This window comes from Elaeis guineensis, chromosome 3 (genome assembly GCF_000442705.2).
Source record: "Elaeis guineensis isolate ETL-2024a chromosome 3, EG11, whole genome shotgun sequence".
NCBI classification, from domain to species: domain Eukaryota; kingdom Viridiplantae; phylum Streptophyta; class Magnoliopsida; order Arecales; family Arecaceae; genus Elaeis; species Elaeis guineensis.
This window is the reverse complement of record NC_025995.2, coordinates 10,605,662-10,632,243: the sequence shown is the minus strand read 5'-3', so window position 1 is coordinate 10,632,243 and position 26,582 is coordinate 10,605,662. Positions and strand designations below refer to the sequence as shown.

General features: G+C 38.5%; 1 protein-coding gene across 1 annotated transcript; it reads right to left on the bottom strand.

Moving 5' to 3' along the window:
• Nucleotides 1-685: 685 nt before the first annotated feature.
• LOC105042220 (ATP sulfurylase 1, chloroplastic) lies at nucleotides 686-25,904 on the bottom strand. Its single transcript, XM_073253647.1, has 5 exons — nucleotides 25,064-25,904; nucleotides 2,726-3,131; nucleotides 2,204-2,464; nucleotides 1,183-1,269; nucleotides 686-1,102 (listed from the first exon to the last, which is right to left on the bottom strand). The coding sequence occupies exons 1-5, from the start codon at nucleotides 25,561-25,563 to the stop codon at nucleotides 953-955; spliced, it is 1,404 nt and encodes a 467-aa protein (XP_073109748.1). The 5' UTR covers nucleotides 25,564-25,904; the 3' UTR covers nucleotides 686-952.
• Nucleotides 25,905-26,582: the final 678 nt, after the last annotated feature.

Genomic DNA, 26,582 nt, shown 5'->3' with positions numbered 1-26,582 from the left:
CCAGTTGAATTCGGCATATTAAAACCCTTACAAAGAAATCTCATATATGGACCTTAGTAGAACATCAAGATGGTTAGATCAAGAAAGTAACCAATGTTATTTGGGAGGTTGAAAGTGTCAGTTTTAAAGTCATGACAGCTTGTTTGAAGAAGCATACCAAATCGAAACACGCTTGTTCTCTAAAATCACAAATTATATAAAAATCCTTTATTTGCTTCAAATAATGGCTCATATCAAGAAGGAACTTTGCATAAACGAATGCATTTGTAGAACCGGGAACTCTACCATACCTGTGCAAACTCTACCATACTCTCAATAGCGACAATCCTAATTCATGGTAACACTTTTTTAATACCTATGAAACTGTGGTAATAAATCTCCCAAGTATCCTAATCTTAGGTGTTTTGTTAAGTGTTTGACATGGCTGATCCCTTCATTTCCAGTCTTTGATATTGAGTTTTATGCCCTAATCCTTTGTGTTGTCGGGATTACGATATTGTTAAATGCATATAACGAGCATGTCACCGACGGGCACCTCCTTTCTTCCTGCTAGAGATGTATAGTTGTCAGATCCGTTAACCTTTAAAGCCATAAAACAATCCATACCACGAGAGCCTACAAAGGCCACATGAAGGCATGATCTCTGGTTGCTCTTATCCAGGACATCTTTTATGATCATAAAATGTTCTACTCTTGTAAAAATAATAAGTTCCACCACTTTATTCATTATGATACTCCTGTCATCTGTTTCTTTCTCATCACAATTAACATTTTGACGCAAGCAATTATAAACACATATATCTCACAAATAATTTAGTTTCCGTACAAATCTAACCAAACCAACTTGGTCTAAAACAAGCAATGTATATGGAATTTGTTTCACACAGATCAAACGTATTGTTCACACCACATGGAGCTTGCTGCACACGGATTGAAAATACTGTTCACAATATCATAGAATTAATTGTTCCAGGAAAGTGTTAGACGGTTCAATTTGATAGAGCTTCCAGCGTGTTTCGTAGTATTCCACCAATACTTTCCATCCACCAGGACACATGAAGCCATCTGGTGGATCCTCTCTGTTTTGTGCAAGAAATCGCATCTGTATGTCCCAAACAAATTGTTTCAGTATCACTTCAAACAAACTGTGATTTATCACATGTGAATAGTAAACTAAGTTACCTTCGTGCCAGAGATGAATAGAAAATCTTTAGGCCTAGAAGGATCAAAGAAATCCATTTTCTGCTTCTTTATGTCATATGCAGCAACCTACTCATCCAAAAATAAATAATAATAAACCACGCCGAGCCCCAATATATGAAATATAATGTTACAGCAGAGAACGTAAAGTATAAGCTGAGGTTATGAATGCTTCTGACAGATAAGTCAATCAAAATGGAAACTCGTATATACTTGACGAGATTTCAGTAATGCTGATGTCCCATAATGGTAAAGCTCATTTAAAATCGTTAGGTATCATTATAAGGTAAACAATGACCATGATCAACCCAGCTCGGCCCTGGACAGGATTTTTTGGAGAACAAAGTAATGGCTGTTATAATGGTTGTTATTAGCCATTATAACAGGAAGTAATGGATAATGATGGTGAGATAAAGTGCCATTTCATGATGTTACTGTAGATTAAAATATTATTATTTGAATTATTGATTCAAAAAAAAAATATTTTAGCAAGACAAACAATGAAAATGGAATATGGCAGCTGATATTACCATAATAGAACCGATGTTATAATGGGATAGCAGCTAAATTATGCCATTGGCTTAAACCATGCTACCTAAAAAAGTTATGGGAAAAGAAAACAATATAAGAGGATGTTGGTAACTTGTAATAGCTAACAAGTTTCATCAGAAATCGAGAATCGGATAGGACGATTTGCAAATTTGCAAACTTGAGAAAATCAGGACTCCAATTTTATTAATATACTACCATATGAACTACACCCTCTCCACCCCCACACCCATCCCCTAACCGCCCTTGAGAAACAGAATTGGATGTGTACCCAGCTGAAAAAAAAAAAATTGCATATAAACCACTGAGGTATGCCACCTTCCCACGTCCAATTCTAATTTTTCATACACGCGAAGCAAAACATCACATGCAAACGCATGTGCCAGATGCTAAGCACATCTGAATTTCTAGTCTTCATTAGGCTTGAAAATTTTCAAAGGGTCGGCCAGCATACCTTGAACGGTAGGATGTTAAGCTTCTCAAGTCCTGGAGCCATACTCAGAACTTTCTTTCCATGATCAGGATCATAAAGGTCCCTGTCTTCTTTGGGGTGCTTCATGCCAGCTGGGTCTCTACCCACGATATAGAAGTTCGCACCAGCATTTACCCGAGACTTTGCATGCCACTGCACCTCGGTTGGACCAGCATAATGCATGGGAGAGGGGAAGATTGCAACTACTGTTGTCTCTGGGTCAAGAACACCCTCCTCAAGAACCTGTAGAGAACCAGGGGAAGCGAAAAAGAATTTTTAGCACTCATGGACCACTTATAAGCATCCATATGATCTTCTAGTTTTCTTTTAAAAGAAAGGAAGAAGAAAGAGATTTAAGCAGTCTCAACTTCATGTTATTGGGATGACAAAATTCGGTCAACCATACAAACATCAAATTTGATGCGGGGATGAAATGGATAACAAGAGTTTGCTGCTGCATATTGCTATTGCTATAAGATATATCCGATAGTTTAACGTGAGAACCTTTTCATGTTGCTTCATTCTCCAACTAAGTGGTACATCATCTGCTTTGGTGAAGCCCCCCAGGGGATGAAGTAACAAAATTGGGTTCTTGTAGCCCATTTCTAGAAGACGCCTACGTGTGTCCGTCATGAGTAAAGCATGCCCATTGTGCACAGGATTTCGAAGCTGGAAAGCAAATACAGCATCAGCATTGCGTCTCAAAAATTCTTCACGGAGTTGAGAAGGCGACAGACGATAGCAATCAAGACCATCATTGTACTTGATTGGCTCTATAACTTCCAAATCTCCTCCAATTAGCCAGTTTCCAGCATCTTCTATAGCTTCCTTAACATATGGCAAGCCTTCAGCAGTTGTTCCCCAAGTTCTTGCAATTCTTTCTTCTTTGTTATGTTTGTAAATCTCAATGCTGAAAGAAAAAGAGATGAAACATCCAACTAAAGCTCTATAATGAGATTAACAAAATACAGTACTTAACGTTAACACATTTCACACCCTTCAAGACATGAAATATTGTAGAAAATATGGTGTTATTTTAACTAAATTACAATAATCAGTTAACAATCAAAATCCTATTTTAACCACATGCATGTAAAGCGATCTATTTTTCTAAAGCGAGCTATCAAGCATCATACTCAGATATAATTGGCAATAGGATGCTGAAACTGTAGGTAAGATTCCATAGATATGTATTAGAAATCCTCAAAGGTAAGATTTGGTGTATAAAGCCAAGAGAGATCAGCAACAATCTCAAATGTGAATAAATCCTTAGGAAGGAAGCTGAGATAATTAACGTATTTTATACTCGAGAGCTTCGGATGAAAGTGGTTGCTACATTGCCAGATAGACCAGAGAAAAGTCAGACACCTTGGCCTTAAAGTTAGCATGTCTCACCGTACTATCTGTAACATAAGATGTTTTTAAGGCATCCACATTCCAAAAACCTGCAAGCACTACACATGTCATTCTTCTTGGTCCAACGACAAGTACATGGTATGTAAATCATATTGTGCCAGATGAAGGATCACATACTTACAACATAACAGCTATATTAGGGAAACCAAATGTTACATCTAGCAATTGTACTTACCATTCATATGGTATGGAATCTACAGGTTAAACAGTGATGCATTTTGGAGATATGAATATTGAATTAAATATAAACTTAGGATGAGAATGATACAAGGTTCATCATCTCGGTACTAGACCCATACAGGCACCATGGTACCATGTGGTAGTGTTGGTATGCCTGTTATAGGGATCGGTTCGGTGTACCAAAACTTGGTACATCCCCATAATGAGTCTCGATTCCATATTAGTATGGTACAGTACATCCAGTATGGGGGAGTGCAGACTGATCTGACAGGCCATGGAGTGATATATATTGGAACTGCGCATTGATGTACATGATGGGTCATAACAAAAAATCTGTTTATTTTAGATATTAACATGTAATAATTGTACGAACATTTAATAGTGTATTAAAATCTATGCTAAAAATCTCCTTCAGTATCTGTCCAATTTCATCTGCATTACATCTCAATTCATTCATGCAATGCCAGAGAAATTACAATAAAATTTAACTCTTCACATCCATGTCATGTTACTGCAACCTAAAGTGCACATATATGAAGTTTCCTTTTATTCCTTGGTAGGACATAAATATTTACGAAATTGAACTCTTAAGGAAAATAATGGAGCAAGGACTTATTAAGACAATGCTTTGTCAAAAGATTTCAGGAAGATGAGACAAGCTAAGGCAACATGAACTTAATCTATACTATTATCTAATGATTGATTAAAGCATAAATTGTCATTAAAAGCTCCCTATATTGGCATGTTTTATCCCCAACTATATTTTGTTCGAAATACTGTATTTTTGTTATACTATCTAGTTCTATGGGTCCACTCAGGATATGTCTATGTCGATCCTTGAATCTCCAGGTTCTACATAGAGTAGGCAATTTCAATCACCTGTATCAGTTATACCTAGCGACTTTACATAAACTCCTTTCTCTGTCACAGAAATCAATATGGCAATTTAATGTTATAGACTTGGAAAGGTAACTACTTGTTATGAAATAAATAATACAGTATTGCCAACAGTCCTAACAATTATCCAAATATTTAGACTAGCAAATCAATATCTTGAAATCTACAATATTTGAAGCGGTTTATGTAACTTCTGCCCATCTTTGCTTAGTTTGAACAAGCACCCAAGGATTGTTTTGGTAAGAACAGTTTCATGATTCCTAACATATTTGTATTACATGAAGATGTATCATTCTTATGGACACAACTTAGAAAACCCTTGCAGAAAGAATGTGAGCAATTGAATCAAAAACCAGTTTATGTAAACCTCACATGGAGGGTAGATCAATTCATACTTTCACTCAGACACATTTGTCATACACCAGTTAAAATTTCATGTGCATTATATATATTCTTTATTTTTTCTCTTCACTAAATGACATATTTATCTGATTGGAAATATATTGATTCATTGGGACAACGGTCATAACAATTTTTAATGTAGCAGCAAAAAGCATTCAAATGTATGAACCATTGGTTTTAACTCATGTGCATGCATTGAGAATACAGAACAGCACATTCTCTGGTTATTAGGATAACATATCTGAACCAGGATATAGAGGCGGGCAAGCTTCCTAAAGTCCAAAAATTCCAAGAATAATATTGTCTGAATTTTCACTGGATTCTAGATGTTTGACAAGCTAATTCAACATGCTCCATTGTTATTTATCATTTTTGCTAACTTTTGAAATAATTATATGTTGAAAAATATTTCATCTCTAACTTCGGAATAAGATATGTCATAAGGCTTTAATATATATCCTTACATAAAAGAGAAGAACTTCATAGCTTGACCATGGTGTTCGGAGAGTAAGCAGTGTTAAATCACCTGTATCACTTATACCTACCGACTTTAAATAAACTCCTTTCTCTGTCGCAGAAATCAATATGGCAATTTAATGTTATAAACTTGGAAAGCTACAAACTTGTTATGAAATAAATAATATGGTATTGCCAATGCTCCTAACAATTATCCAAATATTTAGACTAGCAAATCCACATCTTGAAATCTACAATACTTGAAGTGGTTTATGTAACTTCTGCCCATCTTTGATTAGTTTGAACAAGCATCTAAGGATTGTTTTGATAAGAACAGTTTCACGATTCCTAACATATTTGTATTACATGAGGATGTATCATCTTTATGGACACAACTTAGAAAAACCTTGTAAAAGGAATGCGAGCAACTGAATCAAAAACCAGTTTATGTAAACCTCGCATATAAGGTAGATCAATTCATACTTGTACTCAGACACATATGTCACACACAAGTTAAAGTAGGATTCATGTGTATTATATATATTCTTCATTCTTTCTTCACTAAATGACATATATATATATCTGATTGGCAATATATTGATTCATTAGGACAATGATCATAATAATTTTTAGTGTAGCAGCAAAAAGCATTCAAATGTATGAAATATTAGTTTTAACTCCCATGCATGCATTGAGAATACAGAACAGCACATTCTCTGGTTATTAGGATATACATATCTGAAGCAGGATATAGGGGCGGGCAACCTTCCTAAAGCCCAAAAATCCCCAAGAATAAATTCTAGATGTTTGACAAGCTAATTCAAAAAGCTCCAGTGCTATTTAACATTTTTGGCTAACTTTTCAAAATAATTATATTTAAAAAAAATCATCTCTAACTTCAGAATACAATATGTCATAAGGCTTTAACTGTATATCCTAACATAAAAGAGAAGAAATTACTAGCTTGACCATAGTGTTCATACCTTCTGGTTCAGGAGCATCTCCTCTTCAGTGGAATTATAGAGCCTTTTTTATTTCTTATATAAAAGGCTCAACTCCCATTGTAGCTAAGAAATAAAAATTAGACTAATATAGCATCCAGCATAAGGTTTAAGGAAACGTAACTTCCCACCCAACTCTTCTCTTAGAGAAAAAGGATTGATAACTTCAAGTCTTCAACAGTAGCAGACAGATAGTGTATAATTTACAACGAAAATATGTTAGATTACTTAAGGAAGTATCCAGTATAAGATTGGATGAAACATAACTCCCCCAAACTCTTCTATTAAAGAAAAAGAAATAGTCATTCCAACACTGGCAGATAAATCCTAGATAATTTATTAGGAATCATTAACGAATCCTTCTCCCTACTCGCCCCCGCACCCCCACCCGCACACACCCCCACCCATCTTTTCTTCCCCTTCTTCCTTTGTCTCTTTACTCTCTTGGGCTGCCACCCTTCGATCATTTCATCCTCAATAATACAGTGGTTACTGCATCACCATTTTTCTCAGAAAAGACATTTTACTGCATTATCCCTACTTACTTCATCAGATTAGACTATTCAATAATTATTGATGATTATAAACACATACAACTACCTTTCTTTAAGATTCTTTCCTTCCAATAGTTAACTGGCCAGAGCACACTTTAAAAACAGTAATAGCATTTTGTTGTTTAAAAGGTTGTTAAGTCAAATATCCAGGCTGTCAATGGGCTCGGCTGGCCCAACTGGCCCAAAGAACCAACCATGAAAAAAGGGGCCTCTGTCCGGTTTTAGGGCCATGGGCCCGAGCTCAAGTTGGGCCAGGCTTCAGCCTGAAAATAGATATCTAACTAGATTTTGAAACCAGTCTGGGTTGGGAAATTGGTAAAAAGAATGAATAAAGGCCCGATTTTAACCCAGCTTGGCCCCAAAGAAGTTCCTTGAACTGGGTTGGACTTGGGCCTAACACCTCCAGGCTTGATCCAGGATGGACCGGCTCAAGCCCGATGGTTAAACTTCAAGCTTGCTTCAGCCCTAGGCCCAATCCAGCCCAACTTGCCCATTGACACACCTAAAGGCATCTTAGTAATCATTTCTTCATTTTGCAACAATCGAAGAGGTTAATTAACCAAGGTAAAAATCAACGAGCCCCATAAAGAAAATGACTAAAAGGCTTTCGACTACATTTGTGCACAACACATCAAAGACTTGCCAAAAATAAAAGTTCCTATAACGCCCAGATGTTTTAAAAATATAGGCAACACAAAATGACCTTTATTCGATACAGGATGGAAGGATAATTAGATATTGTATATATGTCCAACCAATTGAAGCCTAGAGCTAATGATGATCTTAAAACTTACTCCAACATGTAAAATAAAATATTAATAACTTATATGTACAAATAGTGATGCACTAATAAGTGCAGCAAACAATGTAACAAATAACAGATGCAAATAATAGTAAATGAGTGGAATAGAACTACAGTGCCGAGCAGTTTCATATGTGTCATTGACTCCATCATCATTTCACCATTGATTTTTTTTCAAAAGGACAAGCTGTACAAGTCTTAGCATCTATTTTAGTTCAAATATGCTGCAATCAGTAGTTTCTATTTGAAGAAATAGTATTGGAGCTTTCTGAAAAACATCTAAAGTATGATGATTCACATGGTGGATTGAAGCAACATGATCAAAATCTGAACAAACTGGCCAAAAAGTCAGGATATTGCATTATCTAGAATATTCCACAGATCCTACAAGTTAGTTATATTTTTGTTTCTTCTCTGATAATTAAAATTAACATGTTTAAGAAATGCATTATATTGGTCTGACCAAAAAAAAAAAGATGAAGTTAATCTGACTCATCAGGTAATTGGTTTGGAACCAACAGCACAACCAACTCTTTTCTGTAGCTGGAGATACAGCTACTGTCAGACCACAATCTCCAACAAGAGAAGTCATGGGCTATGATTCTTAACTAAAGGTACAATATGCCAGACAGAAAAAGCAGAATACTTATTTTCTCTCTATCCAAGAAGAGAACCTGGCATGCATCCTTATAGATGATAAACAATAGGGATTTGAGAAGGAAAATAGAGAAAAGACCTTAGAAAAGAATGAATAATAAGTTAAATTTTTCTGAGAAGTAACTTAAAGTGGCAATGGAAAGATTAACACTTTCCATGGTAACTCTATATAATGGAATACCTCTATCCAAGAAGAGAACCTAGAATGCATCCTCATAGATGATAAACAATAGCGACTTAAGAGGCAATAGAGAAAAGACCTTAGAAATAAATTCATAATGAGTTAAATTTTTCTGAGAGCCAATTAAAAGTGGCAACTGAAAGATTAACAGTTTCAGCAATAATTCTATATAATGGAATACCTATTGAAAAGTTGTCAAAGAGAAAAAAAAAAGTTATCCACCTTGCATAGCCGTTTGCTTGATGCTAAGATGGGATGCAGGCACTTGTTTTAGGCCCATAATGGATATGCACTGGTACATTTTGGATGCTTAAACAGGGCCAAGGACCCTAATTAATAACTTCTGGCAAACCCTTTTTATGTTAGGTCTTGGATTGTTAGAAATGGTATTAAAATCGACCCAATCCACAGCCCATGAGGCTAGGGGATGCTTCAATTGGGGATGAATACGAGCAGGCGATGGTGTTTGTGCTAGCATCCTTCCATTGGCAAGGATGCTAGGGCTTGAATGGGAGGTGTGAGGACCCACAAGGTTATGTGTTAAATTCCACAGCAGGTCTGCATTAGGAGACCTTAGAAGCTAAGCAAGGCCAAAAAACCTCCATTAATTACCTTCTAGATGGCCTTTTTGGGTGAGGTCCTGGGTCATTACAAATGTTATAAGAGTTCCAACAGCCCATAGCCACACAGGCCCATTTGAAGCTGATCACTAGTCGCTATTGGTGTTTATGATTGGACCCTTTCCTTTGCAAGAATGCTAGAGCTTCAACGTGGATCGTATGTGAGAACCTGCACAGGAATGTGTTTAGTCTGACACTAGGTACATGTTGAGGAGGACTTCACTACTCAAGCAAGGCCAAGGACCCTAAGTAATAACCTTTAGCTAGCCTTTTTGGGTGGGGATTTGAGTCTAAGTAGAATACACATAGGGCTGTGTAATATCTGAAACAAAAGGAGGAAAAGATTAGTAAAAGAAAAGAAGGAAAAAAAAAATTATATACTACTCATCTTTCATCTGATCATCGGAAGGGAAGCATGTAAGACCAAAGTGGTGATCTTTAGCCTTCAGAAGCTCAGATTCAAGACCGGCACAACCATCTTCCACTCATGTCGGCTAGGGTTTCAAAGGGGCGACTAGGATTTCAAAGGAAAAGACAGAAGGAAACAGAAGAGTCGGCAGCATCCAGAGGGTTCCAAACCTTATATAATGTCGGATAATGGATGGTGGATCAGGCTAACAAACCCATTAGCCCGCCCCGATAAGCCACAAAATATCCACATTTCGGCCCAATTGCATTTCATTTCAAAAAGATTTTATTTCATTTGTCCATGTTTGCATTTCATTCCAGAGACATTTCATTTTCATTTGCTGATGTTGCATTCCATTTCAGAAGAATTTAATTTCATGTTACTGTAACTGTATATAAATAAGCTGTAACCGATAGATTTCAAATCAGAGAATGAAATGATCAAATTTTCCTCCTAATTCCTTCTCCTCCTACCTCTCAGATCTGAGAAACCTCTTCCGGACCAACCCTTTTCCTGAAAACTTCTCCCTCTCCTCCCGATTCTTTCTTCAGAATTCCTCCCTGTTTCAGACTGTAGATCCATATCCCTTACCTACAGATTCAAGATCGGCGCCAACCAGGAAGAAAGAAGCTCAGAAATTCTTACCAGAAGCTCTGGGATGTTACAATTTGATATCAGAGCTCGGATTAGAGCCTTGGATCTGGGGCATGGAGACTTGTAACCATCAATCCAACCAAGTATGATACTGAACATCAAGGTCTTTTAATAGTGATTACTGTTCCAACAAGTTAAGAACAGCAACCTGGCCTCAAAAGTCATCATAGGCCACCCTGACATAATTTGCTGTAGCCAGGAGCTGTAGAAATTTTCTTTTTCCATTAAACAGTTTCAAAACAGAAGAGATGGCAGAAGGAACCAGACTAAAAGAAATCAATGAAAACATACAAATATTAAAAGAAAGATTGCAAACACTCTACTGATTGCCATAATCATATTGAAAACCGGTTACAACAAGTATATGATGAATATAACACAAAATTAGGAGTGTTTGCAAGACAGTTAGATGAAATACAGATAGAAGAAAGACAGAGGTATGAAGCTTTGCAAATAAAAGCTGCAAGGAGGCATGAAATTATGATGCAAGAACAAAATCGCAGGCATGAGCAGTTGCTGAAGTTAATTTCACCGCAGCCATCAGTTTCTTAGCCTACTCCATTCACTGCAAGTCGTAACCCATCAGTCATAAAGAATAGAAGAACACACAATTTAGGGCAACCTGACGTTAATTCATCAGCCATAGCAGCTGAGGATAAGGGTAAGGGGATGCTACCCACACCGTATCATCAATTGGATCGGATGGGTGATATCCAGAATAGAATCCCATTTCACTTACCTTATCCGAAGTTGGAGTTTCCCACTTTCAGTGGTGAAAAACCCAGAGAATGGAGCAGTAAAAGTGAGCAATATTTTAAAATATATCAGATTCCTATTGTCCAATGGGTGGAGATAGCTACAATGCATTTCATGGGAAAGGCACACAGATGGAAGGAAGGATATTTAATTGATAAACCAAATTTGAGCTGAGAGGAATTAGTAGAAATAGTGAACAGAAGGTTTGACAATGGTAATATGAAGCAGTTGATCAGGAAATTTAATAACTGGTACAAATAAGCACTGTGGAGAAGTATCAAGAAAAATTTGAAGATATGAGAGCTAGGATGATGTAATATAATCCAGCATTAACCGAAAGATATTTTATAGAAAGTTATATTAGTGGATTAAAGGAAGAATTGGTACTATATATTGATTTATCTCATCCTACAACCTTGGAAGAAGTATATGAGCAAGCTAAATTATATGAATAGGCACTGCTAATGATGTAAAAAAGAAGCAAGATGAATTATAAAATATCCACAACCAAGTCAGCAGATTATTTTCATCCTAAATTAGCAGTACAGAAGGAAAATATAAAATCCCAAATTATTAAAAATCCAAAATTACCTCAGAAGGATAATAAGCAACAGTGAGAATAAAGAAGATCTGCCGGCCTGTGTTTTAAATGTGGAGAGAAATACCATCCAGGACATCAATGTTCACAAAGAATGAACCAATCTGTTAATGCCACAATAGAAGCTGATGAAGTGTTTGATGAACAATTGTTGCAAGAAGAAGAGGAAGAAGAAAAGGAGGAGACTATGACAGAAGAAGAAAAAGAAAAGTAGAAACAGCTGTATATGCTTTAGTTGGACAAAATCAAAATGAAACTATTAAGATCCAAGGAGAGGCTAGTAATAAAACACTAGTTATTCTAATTGATACTGGAAGTACTCAGCTTTATTGATTATCAGGTGGCCAAAAAACTAAAAGCTATACTCATTGCAGCAAACCCACTAATAGTAACCGTGGCAAATGGACAAAAGGTTTTGAGTAAGCTTAAATGTGTTAATTTTAAATAGACTATGCAAGGAGAACAATATCAGGCAGATTTAAGGGTGATTAGATTGGATGGATCCAATATAATCTTGAGAATTGATTGGTTGAGAACTTATGGTAAAGTAACCTTTGATTATTTGGATAATGCTGTCACCTTCATTAAGAAGGGAAACAAATGATATTAAAAGGCATTACAGAAGGATCTAAACTAAAGTTTACTAAGGCTAAACTTCAAATGATTACTGCTACACAGTGATATAGATCCGGACTTAAAGGAGACTGTTGTGCTGAAGGACATCTGATGAATTTTGGTGAGAAAAAAACAGAAGCAGAGATACCCATTTCAGTGAAGAAGGTATTAGAATAGTATGTTGATGTGTTTCAAGAACTAAAGGTTTGCCCCCCAGTAGGCCACAAGATCATAAAATACCTTTGTTACCAGAACTAATCCTATCAATATTAGACCTTACAGATATACCCATGAACAGAAGAATAAGATTGAAAGACAGATACAAGAAATGCTTAAGGATTAGAACAGTATGTTGATGTGTTTCAAGAACCTAAAGGTTTTCCCCTCCAGTAGCCACAAGATTATAGAATACCTTTGTTACCAGGAACTAATCCTGTCAATATTAACCTTACAGATATACCCATGAACAGAAAATGAGATTGAAAGACAGATACAAGAAATGCTTAAGACTATTATCATTCAGCCTAGTACTAGTCCATATGCATCACCTGTGTTTTTAGTTAAAAAAAAAATAACACTGGAGATTGTGTGGACTACAGGCAGTTCAATAAGGCAACAGGGAAGGATAAATATTCTATACTTCTAATAGATAGTCTTTTGGATGAACTTGAAGGATTTCAATATTTTTCTAAGATAGACTTAAGGTCAGGATACCACCAAATAAGAATGAACCTAGAAATGTATATAAGACAGCATTTAGAACTCACATGGGATATTATGAGTTCCTGTCATGCCCTTCGGGTTAACTAATGCTCCTACCATATTTCAAACTATCATGAATGAGGTATTTTCTCCTTATCTTAGAAAGTTTGTGTTAGTTTTCTTTGATGATATTCTTGTATACAGTAAAACCTTAAAAGAGCATGTTGAACATCTCATAGAAGTCATGGTATATTAAGAAAGAATCAGCTGTATGCAAAAAGATCCAAATACTTTTTTGGACAGCAACAAGTGGAATACTTGGGACATAATTTCCAAAGATGGTGACAACTGATCCTGAGAAAGTGGCAGCCATGAAAAGGTAGCCTATTCATCTACATTGAAGGAATTGAGAGGCTTCTTGGGACTCAAGGATATTATAGAAGGTTTATAAAAGGATATGGAGCAATTAGTAAACCTTTAACCGAACTTCTCAAAAAGGATAATTTCCATTGGGATAAAACAACTCAAGAAGCATTTGAGAGGTTGAAAGAGGTAATGTCTATAGCACCAGTTCTAGCAATGCCAAAGTATTCCTTACCTTTTATTTTGGAAGTAGATGCTAGTGGATATAGAATTGGAGCAGTACTCACATAATAAGGAAGACCTATAACTTATCTCAGTAAAGAATTGAGTGAAAGGAACAGAGCACTCTCAATATATGAAAAAGAATTCTTAGCTATTTTGATGGCTACAGAAAAATGGAAGGACTACATTAGCCCCCGACCATTCATCATTAAAACAGATCATCAAAGTTTAAAGTATTTATTAGAATAGAAAGTAACTACTGCAGCTCAGCAAAAAGGAATGATGAAGCTTAAGGGATTGGATTATATGATACATTATAAGAAAGGAAAAGAAAATCAGGATGCAGATGCATTATCGAGGTGGGATTTTGAGGAAGAAAAAATGCAGACTATTACAGCAGTGGTACCTACATGGAGTTTAGAAATTGCTAACAGTTATAAGGGAATCATCAGATTCAACAGATCATAGCAGTACTTACAAAATCGGATTCACAAGCTGAATATACTTATAAACAAGGAGTGCTCAAGTTCAAAGGAAGAATTTACATTGGGAAAACAGGAGAGTTGAGACAGAAACTCTTAGAACTGATGCATGCTTCAGCACTAGGAGGACATTCAGGAATGAATTATACTTATAAAAGGATCAAACAATTATTCTACTGACCTAAAATGAAACAGCAAGTGGAAAAATTGGTGAAAGAATGTGAGGTTTGTATTAGAAACAAAATAAATAGTATTCCATATGCAAGATTATTACAATCTTTGCAAATTCCACTCAAGCATGCAAGAAATTAGTATGGATTTCATAGAATCATTACCCAAATCTGAAGGCAAAGATACTATACTAATAGTGGACCAACTCACTAAATATGTCCATTTTATTCCCCTAACTCATCCCTATTCAACATAGAATGTAGCAAGATCATTCCTAGATGCAGTGTACAAGCTACATGGAATGCCACAAACATCATATCAGATCGAGATAAGATCTTCACCAATCAAGTATGGCAAGATTTATTCAGATTGATGGAGGTTTAACTGCATCTAAGCACTGCTTATCATCCATAAACAGATGGGTAAACTGAGAGGGTAAACAGATGTTTAGAAACATATTTACGTTGTGTATGCTTTCAAAATCCCCACAGATGGCTTAAATGGTTATCCCTGACTGAGTAATGGTACAATATCAACTATCATTCCTCCTTAGAGATGACACCTTATCAAGCTTTATATGGACATCCACCTCCTATGTATCCAGTGGTTAACATGGACATGAACCAACAAACTACAATAGAAGATTGGAACAAAGAAAGGACTAAAATGTTACAAATCTTAATAGACAAACTCAAGGAGGCGCAGAACCGCATGAAACAAAATACAGATAAGAGAAGAGTAGATAAAGAATACAAAAAAGGAGAAATAGTATACCTCAAACTTCAACCTTACCGGCAAACTACAGTGGCCATGCGCAAAATCTCAAACTTACCTCTCAGTATTATGGACCTTTCAAGATATTAAAAAAATTGGTCCTATAGTTTATAAACTCGAACTTCCCAAGGGATCTAAAATACACTCTGTCTTCCATGTATGCTTACTTAAGCGGAGGATTCAGAAACCAAAACAAGCATCACCGACAGTACCCCTCATAGGAGAAGATGGACAACTATTAGCTCAACCAAAAAAGATTTTAGACAGAAAAATGATCCGTAGAAAAAACAGAGCAATTACCCAAGTATTGATTAAATGGAGTAACCTCAGTGAAGAAGATGCCACATGGGAGGATTATTGGGTTCTTAAGAACCAGTTCCCTCAGTTCGATCCTTGAGGGCAAGGATCTTTTGGACGGGGATGTAATATCTGAAACAAAAGGAGAAAAAAATTAGTAAACGAAAAGAAGGAAAAAAAATTATATACTACTCATCTTTCATTTGATCGTCGGAAGGGAAGCATGTGAGACCAAAGTAGTGATCTTTAGCCTTCAGAAGCTCAGATCCAAGACCAGCACAACCATCTTCCACTCATGTCGGTTAGGGTTTCAAAGGGGCAGCTAGGGTTTCAGAGGAAAAGACAGAAGGAAACAGAAGAGTTGGCAGCATCCACAGGGTTCCAAACCCTTATATACTGTTGGGTGATGGGTGGTGGATCAGACCAACAAACCCATTAGCCCACCCCGATAGCCACAAAATATCCACATTTCGGCCCAATTGCATTTCATTTCAAAAAGATTTTATTTCATTTGTCCATGTTTTCATTTCATTCCAGAGATTTCATTTTCATTTGCTGATGTTGCATTTCATTTCAGAAGAATTTCAATTTCATGTTACTGTAACTACATATAAATAAGCTGTAACCGATAGATTTCAAATCAGAGAATGAAATGATCAAATTTTCCTCCTAATTCCTTCTCCTACCTCTCAAATCTGAGAAACTTTTTCCGGACCAACCCTTTCCCTGAAAACTTCTCCCTCTCCTCCCGATTCTTTCTCCAGAATTCCTCCCTTTTTCAGACTGTAGATCCATATCCCTTACCTAAAGATTCAAAATCGACGCCAATCAGGAAGAAAGAAGCCCAAAAATTCTTACCAGGAGCTCTGGGATGTTACAGGCTGTCAGCAAATTGAAAAGCTTGAGCTCTGCTCAAGCTCAGAGCTCCAAGTAAGCTTGGTTTGAAGCTAAACAGACCAATATTGAACTAGATTTTGATTGGTGCATTTTTTTTGGGGGGGGGGGTTTGATTAAATGTTAATTGAAGCCTGAACCAAATCTTGAACCAAGTTTGAAATCTTGAATTGAGGTTTCATTCAAGCTGGAACTAAGCTTCATTTAGGATTATCATTTGAGGTCTGAAACAAATCTTAAACCAAGCTTCATTTAATTTCAAGTTGATTATAACATGATTTAGGATTATCAAGCTGATCAAATAGGGTCCTCTTCAGCTCAACTCAAAATTAAGTTTAAATTCAGCTCAATATAATGGTAAACAAATCAAACTTGATCAAGATCAGCTCAATTACAACCATAAACCCCCCTAATACATTGCAAAAGGATCATGATATCTAATCTGAAAATCATTTGGTAACTCCTTCAACAAGAAGACCAATCCCAATGATCTTCACCAGAAAAGTTTCATTTAGAATCTGATGCAACAGTCACCATACCCTTGTCCAACTTCCCTGATGATCCATGCAAGACCTTGAGTTCTTTTTCATGCTCCTTATTTTTTGCATTTGTTTCTATCACTTCAAAATTCCAGATGGCAAGTTTTCACATGTATGTCAAATGCATACTTATGTCATAAAGAGACACCACAGGCACATGTATAATAAAAGACAACCTATGCATATGTTATGTCCTATTATAATGGAAATAATAGCAGTTAATAGACCAGTTCAGCCCTGAACTTGATTGATTTAGCAATAGAAGCATGGCAGTTATAGCAGCTGCTATTAGAAGTTATAATGGAACATGACAGGAAAATGATGTTTTATTTTATGACATTGTTCCACTAGATAGAAAATATTTCTTCCATCTGGCATTGAGATCCAAATTCATAAACATTACTTTACACAGAGCAAAGTGAAATTATCAAATAATAACCATCATTCCCCCTATAAAGCTATAATAATGGCTGCTAGAACAAGACAATGACCGAATATTGACCAGTACTTTAAACCTCATGGGCCAGAAAAAATGCCTGAAATCTAGTCATGTGCCATTCTTTATCAACCTGACACGACAGCTACTCTAGAAGGATCTGCTTTTTTTCATTGCAAGTATTTTAATACTGCAGAATGTGCCCACAAGTATCCTCATCTTTACCTTTTCTATTTTGAAGATAGAATTATCTTTCATATTTGTTGCGGCAGAGATCCATCTTGGACCGGAATGGCTGGAGTCGAGTGATGACTGCTAGTCGATAGCCACGTGACCTATAAGAAAAGTCCCCAGGAGCCAGAGTGGGCTTTAGCAGGGACCCTCCGATGCTTAAGTCAGATTTCCGCAACAAGAGAGAAAAAGTGAGTACCTTTTTAGAGGAAAAAAGAGGACGTACCTCTGGAGTTCCTGGATTACCTCTTTTTATAGGTGAGGTTGGAAACATGAGAAAGAAAGAGGCCATCAGAAATCTTTTTGCCCCCCAATATGTTCTTGAAAATCACGTCGGATCCTTTGACTTCCTTAGATTTGGTAGGTATTGTTACCCCATCTGATAGGTAGCCAGCTATTTTTATTAAAAACTTAGGATTACAACCAGAGATCCTAAGATTGATGTGATCTTATCCTATTCATGGCCACCCGCATATCTTAATGAGATAATGTGATCGGGCCACAGAGAGGTCTTGCGGTCACCATGACAAGCCACTATCTTTAATGGCTCGATTTCACGATCATATGGGAGCTTTCAATGGATGCCATCGGATGCGGTGATCAGACTAAAGAGCAGAAGGAACAGACCTCAAGGGCCGGCTATACACCATTGGGCAACAAAGTCAACACAAATGCCCAAGTCGGAGCCTACATCAGATCTGAGGGCTGAAATAGGAGGTTGGTAGCATAAATAGGGTTCAACGGCCTGATGGCGACGATGTTGGTGAAGAGCTGAAGAATCTACAAGTAGATCAGTAGCAGGCACAGGGGCCAGGGTCAACAAGGAGCTTGTAGGCCGAGATGGAAAGTCAACTCATCCGGAATTCACTCATGTCTTCCGATCGGGTACTAGGATTATATCCATAACATATTGATGCTAAGAGGGCTTTCTTACCCACTTTTAAGAAAGAGTGCACAATCCATTACTATACCACCACGAAGAGTGTCCTCAAGATATCCTAACGCCATGGCACGCCGACCGACAGAAGTTTTGGTTGGAAATCATACTCCATACTAGCTACCGGAGGCATCCCCACAACCCCCTCTACCGACTCCCGGGGAGAACCAAGACTAGTTCAATGCTTTGGCCACCCAGGTGTGGCTGTTGACTGCGGCGGTCCACGCTGTGCGACAATCAAACCTAGCGCAGGAGGCACCCCCCAAAGCTATCCTAGTTAGGCCTAAAAACAGGGGGCAGGCAATTCAAACTGGAAGGAAAAGCAAGCTTCAAAAAAAACTCTCATAAAACCCTCATGGTAATAGGCTCTAAAGCCCTCATCCATTATTTTGCTTTCTTTCCTTCTGGTAGGACTATAGGCCTTTAAGCACCTGAGCTAAGGCCAAGCCAATGGAAAGATTAAGGCCAATCTGAAGTAAAAGTCAAGGCCAAGTCAATACAAAGATCAAGACCAATCCGAAGTAAAGATCAAGTCCATCCGAGGTGAAGATTAAGCCCAATCTGAAGTAAAGATCAAGCCCATCCGAGGTGAAGATCAAGGCCAATCCAAAGGAAAAGTCAAGAGCAAGCCAATGCAAAGATCAAAACCAATCCGAAGTAAAGATCAAGCCTATTCGAAGTGAAGATCCAAACCAATCCGAAGTAAAGATCAAGCCCATTCGAGGTGAAGATCAAGATCAATCCGAAGTAAAATTCAAGAACAAGCCAATACAAAAATCAAGGCCAGTCCGAAGTAAAGATCAAGTCCATCCGAGGTGAAGATCTAGGCCAATCCGAAGTAAAGATCAAACCCATCCGAGATGAAGATCAAGGCCAATCCAAAGTAAAGGTCAAATCCATCCGAGGTGAAGATCAAGACCAATTCGAAGTAAAGATCAAAGCCAAACCGAGGTAAAGATCAAGGTCGAATCAAAGTGAAGATCAAAATTGATCCGAAGTGAAGATCAAGGCTGAGGTGAAGGGCATAACAAGCCGAGGTAAATAGCAAGAAAGAGCCAAACAAAATCCAAGAACTCTCAAACGAAGCTCAAAGCTCCTTATGGTAAGAAGCTCTTAAGCCCCTATCCACTATTCTATTTTTTTTCCTTCTCATAGGACCATAGGTCCTGGAGCACTCAAGTCGAAGCAAAGCTAGAAGCTAACCCCAAGCTCCCAAAGCCAACCACCTGAAAGCTGACCTCCTGAAGGCCGAGCCCCTGAAAGCTGAGCTCTTAAAAATCAGAGTGAAAGGATGGACTTAAAGAATGTCAATCAATGAAGGTCGACTAGAGGCAAATTGACCAAAATAGGATCCGTGACTTCAAAGCCAACCGACACTCCTTGCCCATGGGCAAGTCGAGTGAAGGTTATAATGGCAACAGTCAAAAGGAATCAAACGGAGCCGACAAACTCCAACCATCCGAGATAAAAAAGACCTCAACCAAGCTCAAGGAGTTTCTCGAAGGTGCTTCGTCTCCGGATAAATATAGCAATGGAAGGGTGCTTCATCGCCAGACGAATATAGTCAGGAGTTCCTCGAAGGTGCTTCGTCTTTAGATAGCCACAAGAAGGGGCTTCATCTTTGGACGAATATAGCTAGGAGTTCCTCAAAGATGCTTCATCTTCAGACGAATATAGCTACGAAAAAGGTGCTTCGTCTCTGAACGAATATAGCCAAGAGTTCCTCAAAGGCGCTTCATCTTCGGACAAATATAGCCACAAGAAGGATGATTCATCTTCAAACGAATATAGCCAAGAGTTCCTCGAAGGTGCTTCATCTCTAGACAAATATAGCCATGAGGAGAATGCTTCATCTCCAGACGAATATAGCCAGGAGCTTCTTGAAAGTGCTTCGTCTCTGAATGGATATAGCCACGAGAAGGACGTTTCGTCTCCGGACGAATATAGCTAAGAGTTCCTCGAAGATGCTTCATCTCTGAACAAATATAGCCAAGAGTTCCTCGAAGGTGCTTTGTCTCTAAATGGATATAACCACGAGAAAGGTGCTTCGTTCCCTCAGCGACGAAGTAGTCACAATATCAGACATCTTATCCCCTCGACGAAGGTCATCATGATGTCGTGTGATGCCGGATGCCTCGTCCCTTGATAAAGATCGTTGCGTTGCCGGATGCCTTGTCCCCTCGACTCCAGCCATCCCAACCCAGGACGAATTTCCTTCGTAACAAATTATACGGGTGATAGATCAACTAACCCACCACGACCTCCCTAAGCTCATCAAAAAGTATGGCGGGCTCTACCACCTCGGCCTCGGTTACCTCCATGCCTTCATCATGTTAGCATCCGATGTAACCTGAATGAACGTGCAGGGCACCAAGGAGTGGTTCAAAACGGCATGAAGACCCCTTCCATGTCATCGACAAGATCCCCAGTGAGCGCCTAGTGAACTCAAAAATGGCTGGCACCAAGAAAGTTGGGCCCGATCCAACTTGTGCATCGCCAAACGCCAACCTTTACTTCGGCTGACCTCTGTTTTAACCATCATATCTGGGAAGAGGAGACTCCTGTATAGTCCTTTCAAATCAAGCCATCAAACCCTAAGGAGTCAAGACTTGGGCCACTTATGAAAGCAACAAACCACAGACCAAATGAGGTCGCATCAACTATCAAATCCGAGGGTAATAGGCCGAAGCTATTTGATAAAAAATAACTGGCCACATGACGAGCATGTCGTGTTGATTGAAAAGTTGGGACCTAACACGTATCTTCAAGAGCTACATGTTGATTCATACTCTCTGGGCCTAACCCCAGCTTAAACTAGGGAGTAGGAGGTATATGTTATAGACATAACCGTAGTATCCGATCCGAAGACACGAATGAATTCTGGATGAGCTAACTATCCACCTCAGTATATAAACTCTCTGTCGACCCCGACCTCTGCGCCGGCTGCTGATCTACTCATGGATCCTCCGACTCTTCGCCAACATCACCGCCCTCAGGCCGTCGAATTCTGTTTATGCTATCGACCTCCTGCTTCAGCCGTCAATCCTGACATTGGCTCCGACTTGGGCATTCGCGGCGGCTTTTTTACCTTGCAGCGTATAACCAACCTCCGAGGCCTGTTCCTCTTGCTCCTTAGTCTGATCACCGCATCTGGTGATATCCATCAAAAGCCCCCATACGACCGTCAAATCGAGCCATTAAAGATAGTGGCTTGTCATGGTGACCACAAGACACCTCTATGGCCCGATCACATCATCTCATTAAGATATGCTCATGGCCATAAGTAGGGTAAGGTCACGTCAATCTCAAGACCTTTGGCTGTAATCTCAAGTCTTTAATAAAAGTGGCTGGCCACCTACTAGATGGGATGACCATACCCATCAAATCCAAGAAAATCAGAGGATCCAGTATGATTTTTAAGAACATAATGAGGGGCAAAAAGATCTCTGACAGCCTCTCCCCTTCTCATGGCTCCAACCTCACCTATAAAAAGAGATAATCTAAGGATCCCAGAGGTACGCCCTCTTTCTCTCTCTAAAAAGTGCTCACTCTTTCCTTCCTATTACAGAAATCTGACTTGAGCATTGAAAAATTCCCACCGAAGCCCACTCCGATCTTGGGGGCTTTTCTTGCAGGTCATGCAGCCATTGACTCGCGGTCATCACCCGACTCCAACCAACCAGCCCAAGACGGATCTCTGCCGCAACAATATTCATGCCTAACCAATGCTCTAGGAAGAAATGTTCCATACCATTCCCACTAAAAAAGGCATCAAAATAAATATTTATTTTTAGGAACTCTGAGTGTCTCTAAAAAAAAATTACAGCAAGGAATAAGGCAATAAACATGTATATCTCAATTTCTAAAGGGAATAAAGCATGTGACGATGACATGTTTGACAAATAAAGCCTAATCCGATTCAGGTATAACCTAAATCTTTAATGATTTCTAAGCATTAGGATCCTGTCAGATGTCTAGAATCATCTCATGGTTTGAAAAATATCCAAGTAGATATAAGGACCGAACAGCACAGAAAAGGAAAGGAAATAAGAAAAGGGAAGATGAAGTAGCAAAGGGATAGAACACTTTAGAAACAGCTTCCAGTGAGGAAACCAAAAAAACCATTGTTGATGAAGTTTTCATAATCTTAAAGTCACTAAAACCTTGAGTTAATCAAGTTCACAGTGTCATCTTTTTTCGAGCTGCCCCCTTCATTAAGATGATGAAATATTAGTGCAGATACTTGTACTTATATTTCAAACAAACTACGTAAAAACAAACATCAGACATATACTTAAAAAATGAACACACAATCAAAGATCAACAAGAACTGATAATTTCAGAAATGTTACAGGACAAGCATATCAAACATTAATAAGGGCTTCTCATAATATGAAAACTGTCAAAGCTTCAAAATTAGATGTTCACAATACAATATTGATTAATTTCAGATCACATCATAGAATGGAACATCTAAAACAGGACATGCTATGAGATATGCCACGTACTTCAATTTTAAACCAGTCCAGATACACATGATTCCTGTCAATTTTAAACCAGTCCAGATACACATGATTCCTGTGCTCACTGTTGCAGTAATAATGAGATCCAGAACATATAACATAGTAGTGAGAAGAATGTTGTGAGAATTTAGATTCAAAAGGCCAAAGAATTTGATTTCAACAAAAAAATCATACATAAAAATTTTCATACGCACAAGAAAAAATATGTATAAGTAATTCTATAATGTAATAGTATTTATGGAAACAACCATCCCGCGGTGGTAAGGCTGCATACACCTGGCCCTCCCAAGACCCCTAATTAATTGGATTTATCAGGAAAATTATGTGTCCAACTAGTCAACTATACCATAATTCATAACAATTGTAAATTTATTTAAGGTTACATCGATGATCACATCATGAGATACATATCTCTAATACAGAATTTACATCTGCCCTCACTTTCTTATCAAAGAATCAACATTTACTTTGTTTTGATAAATTCCCTATGAAGAATCAAGTGCCTTTCTAAGAGTTCGTGTAGTCACCAACCAATAAAAAAATTTCTTAAGCAACACGCAAAAACAAGGAGAAGAGAGGAGAAACACGAAAAATTTTGTGTACCATGCTGAAGCCCTAGAAAGTTAATCTTGAACTTTCACATAATCCAAAGTCCATAGAGCTCATGGAATTACAAAGTAGTTTTTTTTTAACTAATCAGTGACTTTGTATTAACCCAAAGTTGAATTCCTAGCAAAGGCAACTTTACATGATAGCAGGGCCTACCATGACACCTACAGGGCTAGTTGGTAGATGCAAGATCAAAGTTTACCAGCCTATGTCTAAGATAATGCAGCTAGGGGCACCTCCACTAATTTTAGAACTTTAAGTATATTGATATGTATTTAGAAAAAAACACAATATCACATTGCAATTCACAGGTGGGACCCACAAAAGTGAAAAAATTCTTAAAGCTGTCTAACTAATAACATCATCCCAGCGATAATCTGAATTGATAAAGTTCATGTCACTCAGGTCCCCATCGACCGGATGTCATCAGCTTCTCAGAGACGATTCTCTGGTCACGTGTTGCAATATAGGGTTTCCAAAATCCACACAGACAAGTGTTTTCTTTTTCCTCAACATCATAATTGCATTATACTCACGTCAACATTTTTTTGTAAGTAAGACTATGAATACGTTACAAATATTATTCATCAATGAAATCACAAAAATAAGCTTTGCAAACCAGATGCCTCCATCATGATCATAAACTTCAATAACCTATGCAATGCATATCAGTCAAACTTAAGTATCACAAAACATGGCAGGAAAGAAAAAACAAAAATGTCCTACCAACATCTGTTGATTTCCCAGCAAGAAAAATCTCAGCAAATCATTGAAAGCCAATTACAAGCATTGAAATTAAATCAGTCAAATTAGGAAAATTGGAACAACTTAAATAAGAAGCTAAAATCCTATCAACACCTCAACATCAATCAGTTAAAAAAATGCAGAAAGCACTAGTCATCACTCTCGGTAGAAATTATGAAGATAACATCCTTCACTAACTGATTCAGACTATAAAACACAGAATCCAGCATACACAATTCGAGCAATCTTAAGTAAATCCATTTAGAAGCATCAAAATATAACAGCAGTAAACCCACTCTTCCGCTACACTCGCAACTAAAAAGATAATTTTGCACTGTATAGTCTATTTTTTGATCCTAACTGTCCCGTTTCATTCATGGTTTTTCAATTTAGTCTTTAAGCTCAATCTCAGCAGCCAGATTTCCAGATCTTGCCTCTTTTCTTGCTGTAACTCTCTTCTTCTCTTGCTCTGTATGTCTTTTGTATGTTTTCAGATGGAGTCCTGTTTGTCTGCCCTCTGTAAAACTATTCTGTAAATATCTTCTCCTGAAATAAATCTGAGGCGAAGTTCATACTTCCTCCATATTCACATCCAAAAAAAAAAAAGTCTATTTTTTGATCATCAGAAAGACCACACAGATTAGTTAGAACGCGAACACTAAAAAAAAACATAAAAAGGAGAGATTTTTACGAAGAAAAAGGCAACAAAAACTCTCATACTCGCTTAAGATGGCGACGAGCTTGTTGTTGGCGTCGACGAGCGCGACCTTGCGCTGGTTCCCGATGGCGTTCTTCTGGACGTCGTCGATGGCGAGCACAATGGGGACCGACATGTTGACGAGCGACCCGTCCGGCAGGCGGAGCGAGTTGAAATGAAGTGTTTGGAGGAACTCAGTTTCCCTCATGAACCCTCGGAGGGGGCTCGCCCACCCCTCGCTGAGGACATGGACCCACTCGAGATCGACCCGCGAGAGATTCAGCTTGGGGAGCGCCGCCGCCTGCCTCCGCCGGCCATCCCTCGCCGGCCCCGCCGGCACCACCAGGTCCATCAGCCGCCCGCCGTCGGGCTCGATGAGGCTGCACGCGATCCGGCGGCTCCTGAGGGGCGTCGCCGCCCGCCGGGGAGCGACGAGGAGGGGGAAGGGAGGGCGGGCGCGAGGGGAGAGATCGCATTTGAGGGGCCTGGGGAATGGGGGGGTTTTGGCGACGAAGGTCGCCATGGACACCAGTAATGGAGACAAAAAGAAACGAATCCTGTTTTTGGTTCCTTTTGTCCCCCCACCTTTTCTGATGGTTCGGGGGTTATTTTGGGAGCGAGGAGGTATATTTTGGGAATTTTGGAGGGGGTAGTTAGCAGATTCCAGGGAAGGGAGGGAAGTAGGTAGACGGATTTAAGAATGGGTTCCATGTTTTGCGGAGAAAGAGGATGAACCTCGACTGGTTTCTGGGTTTATCCATAGTCATGGCCCGGGCAGTTGTAAAGATCCCATTTCTTTTAGAAGGTTTAGGTTTGAGGGATGGAGTCTATCGCTTGGCCTTGGTGGGTGCTTCCCTAACGCTTTTCTCTTGTTTGAAGTCAGGGGTGGCTCCAAGACTAGGTCTAAGAGAGTTCCGTGGATGATTCGAAAGGAGAGTTTATTTTATGTTCTTGTTATGGTTATGAAAGGTCCAATTCTAAATTTTAAAATGAACTTCTCAAATCAATGAGTTGGCTAAGAAAATCAATTAGGTTTGCTTCGGAAGGATAGGGTTAGCTCAAATTCTATCAGATTTAACAACCTCAGGGATAAAAATTCTATTTTATATCCTAACTAATGTTTGGCTAGATTAATCATGGGATTAAAAATCTATTGGAAGCGGCTAATCTCATTGAAAAAAAATAATCACCTCCACAGATCTTTTTTTCCTAAGATCCTCGGGCTCCCCTCTTGATCCAAATATCATATTCTCTTCTCCTTTCCCATCATTTCTTCGGTTACCCACCTCACACACACCCTCTCCCTCCTCCTCCTCCCACTCCTCTATCCTCTTGCCGCATCTTTCCACACTATCCATATCTTGCTGCCCTCCTCCTCCTCGTCGCCACCATCGTACTTTCCTATTGTGTCGGACTTTGGTGACCTTTCTGGCCCCATCGTCACTGTGGCAACTCCAGCTGATGCAGTCCCTTGAAGGCTGATGATTCAACATCCCATTTCAGACCGAGGAGGCCCTCCACTCTCTTCTATGTTAGATCTTT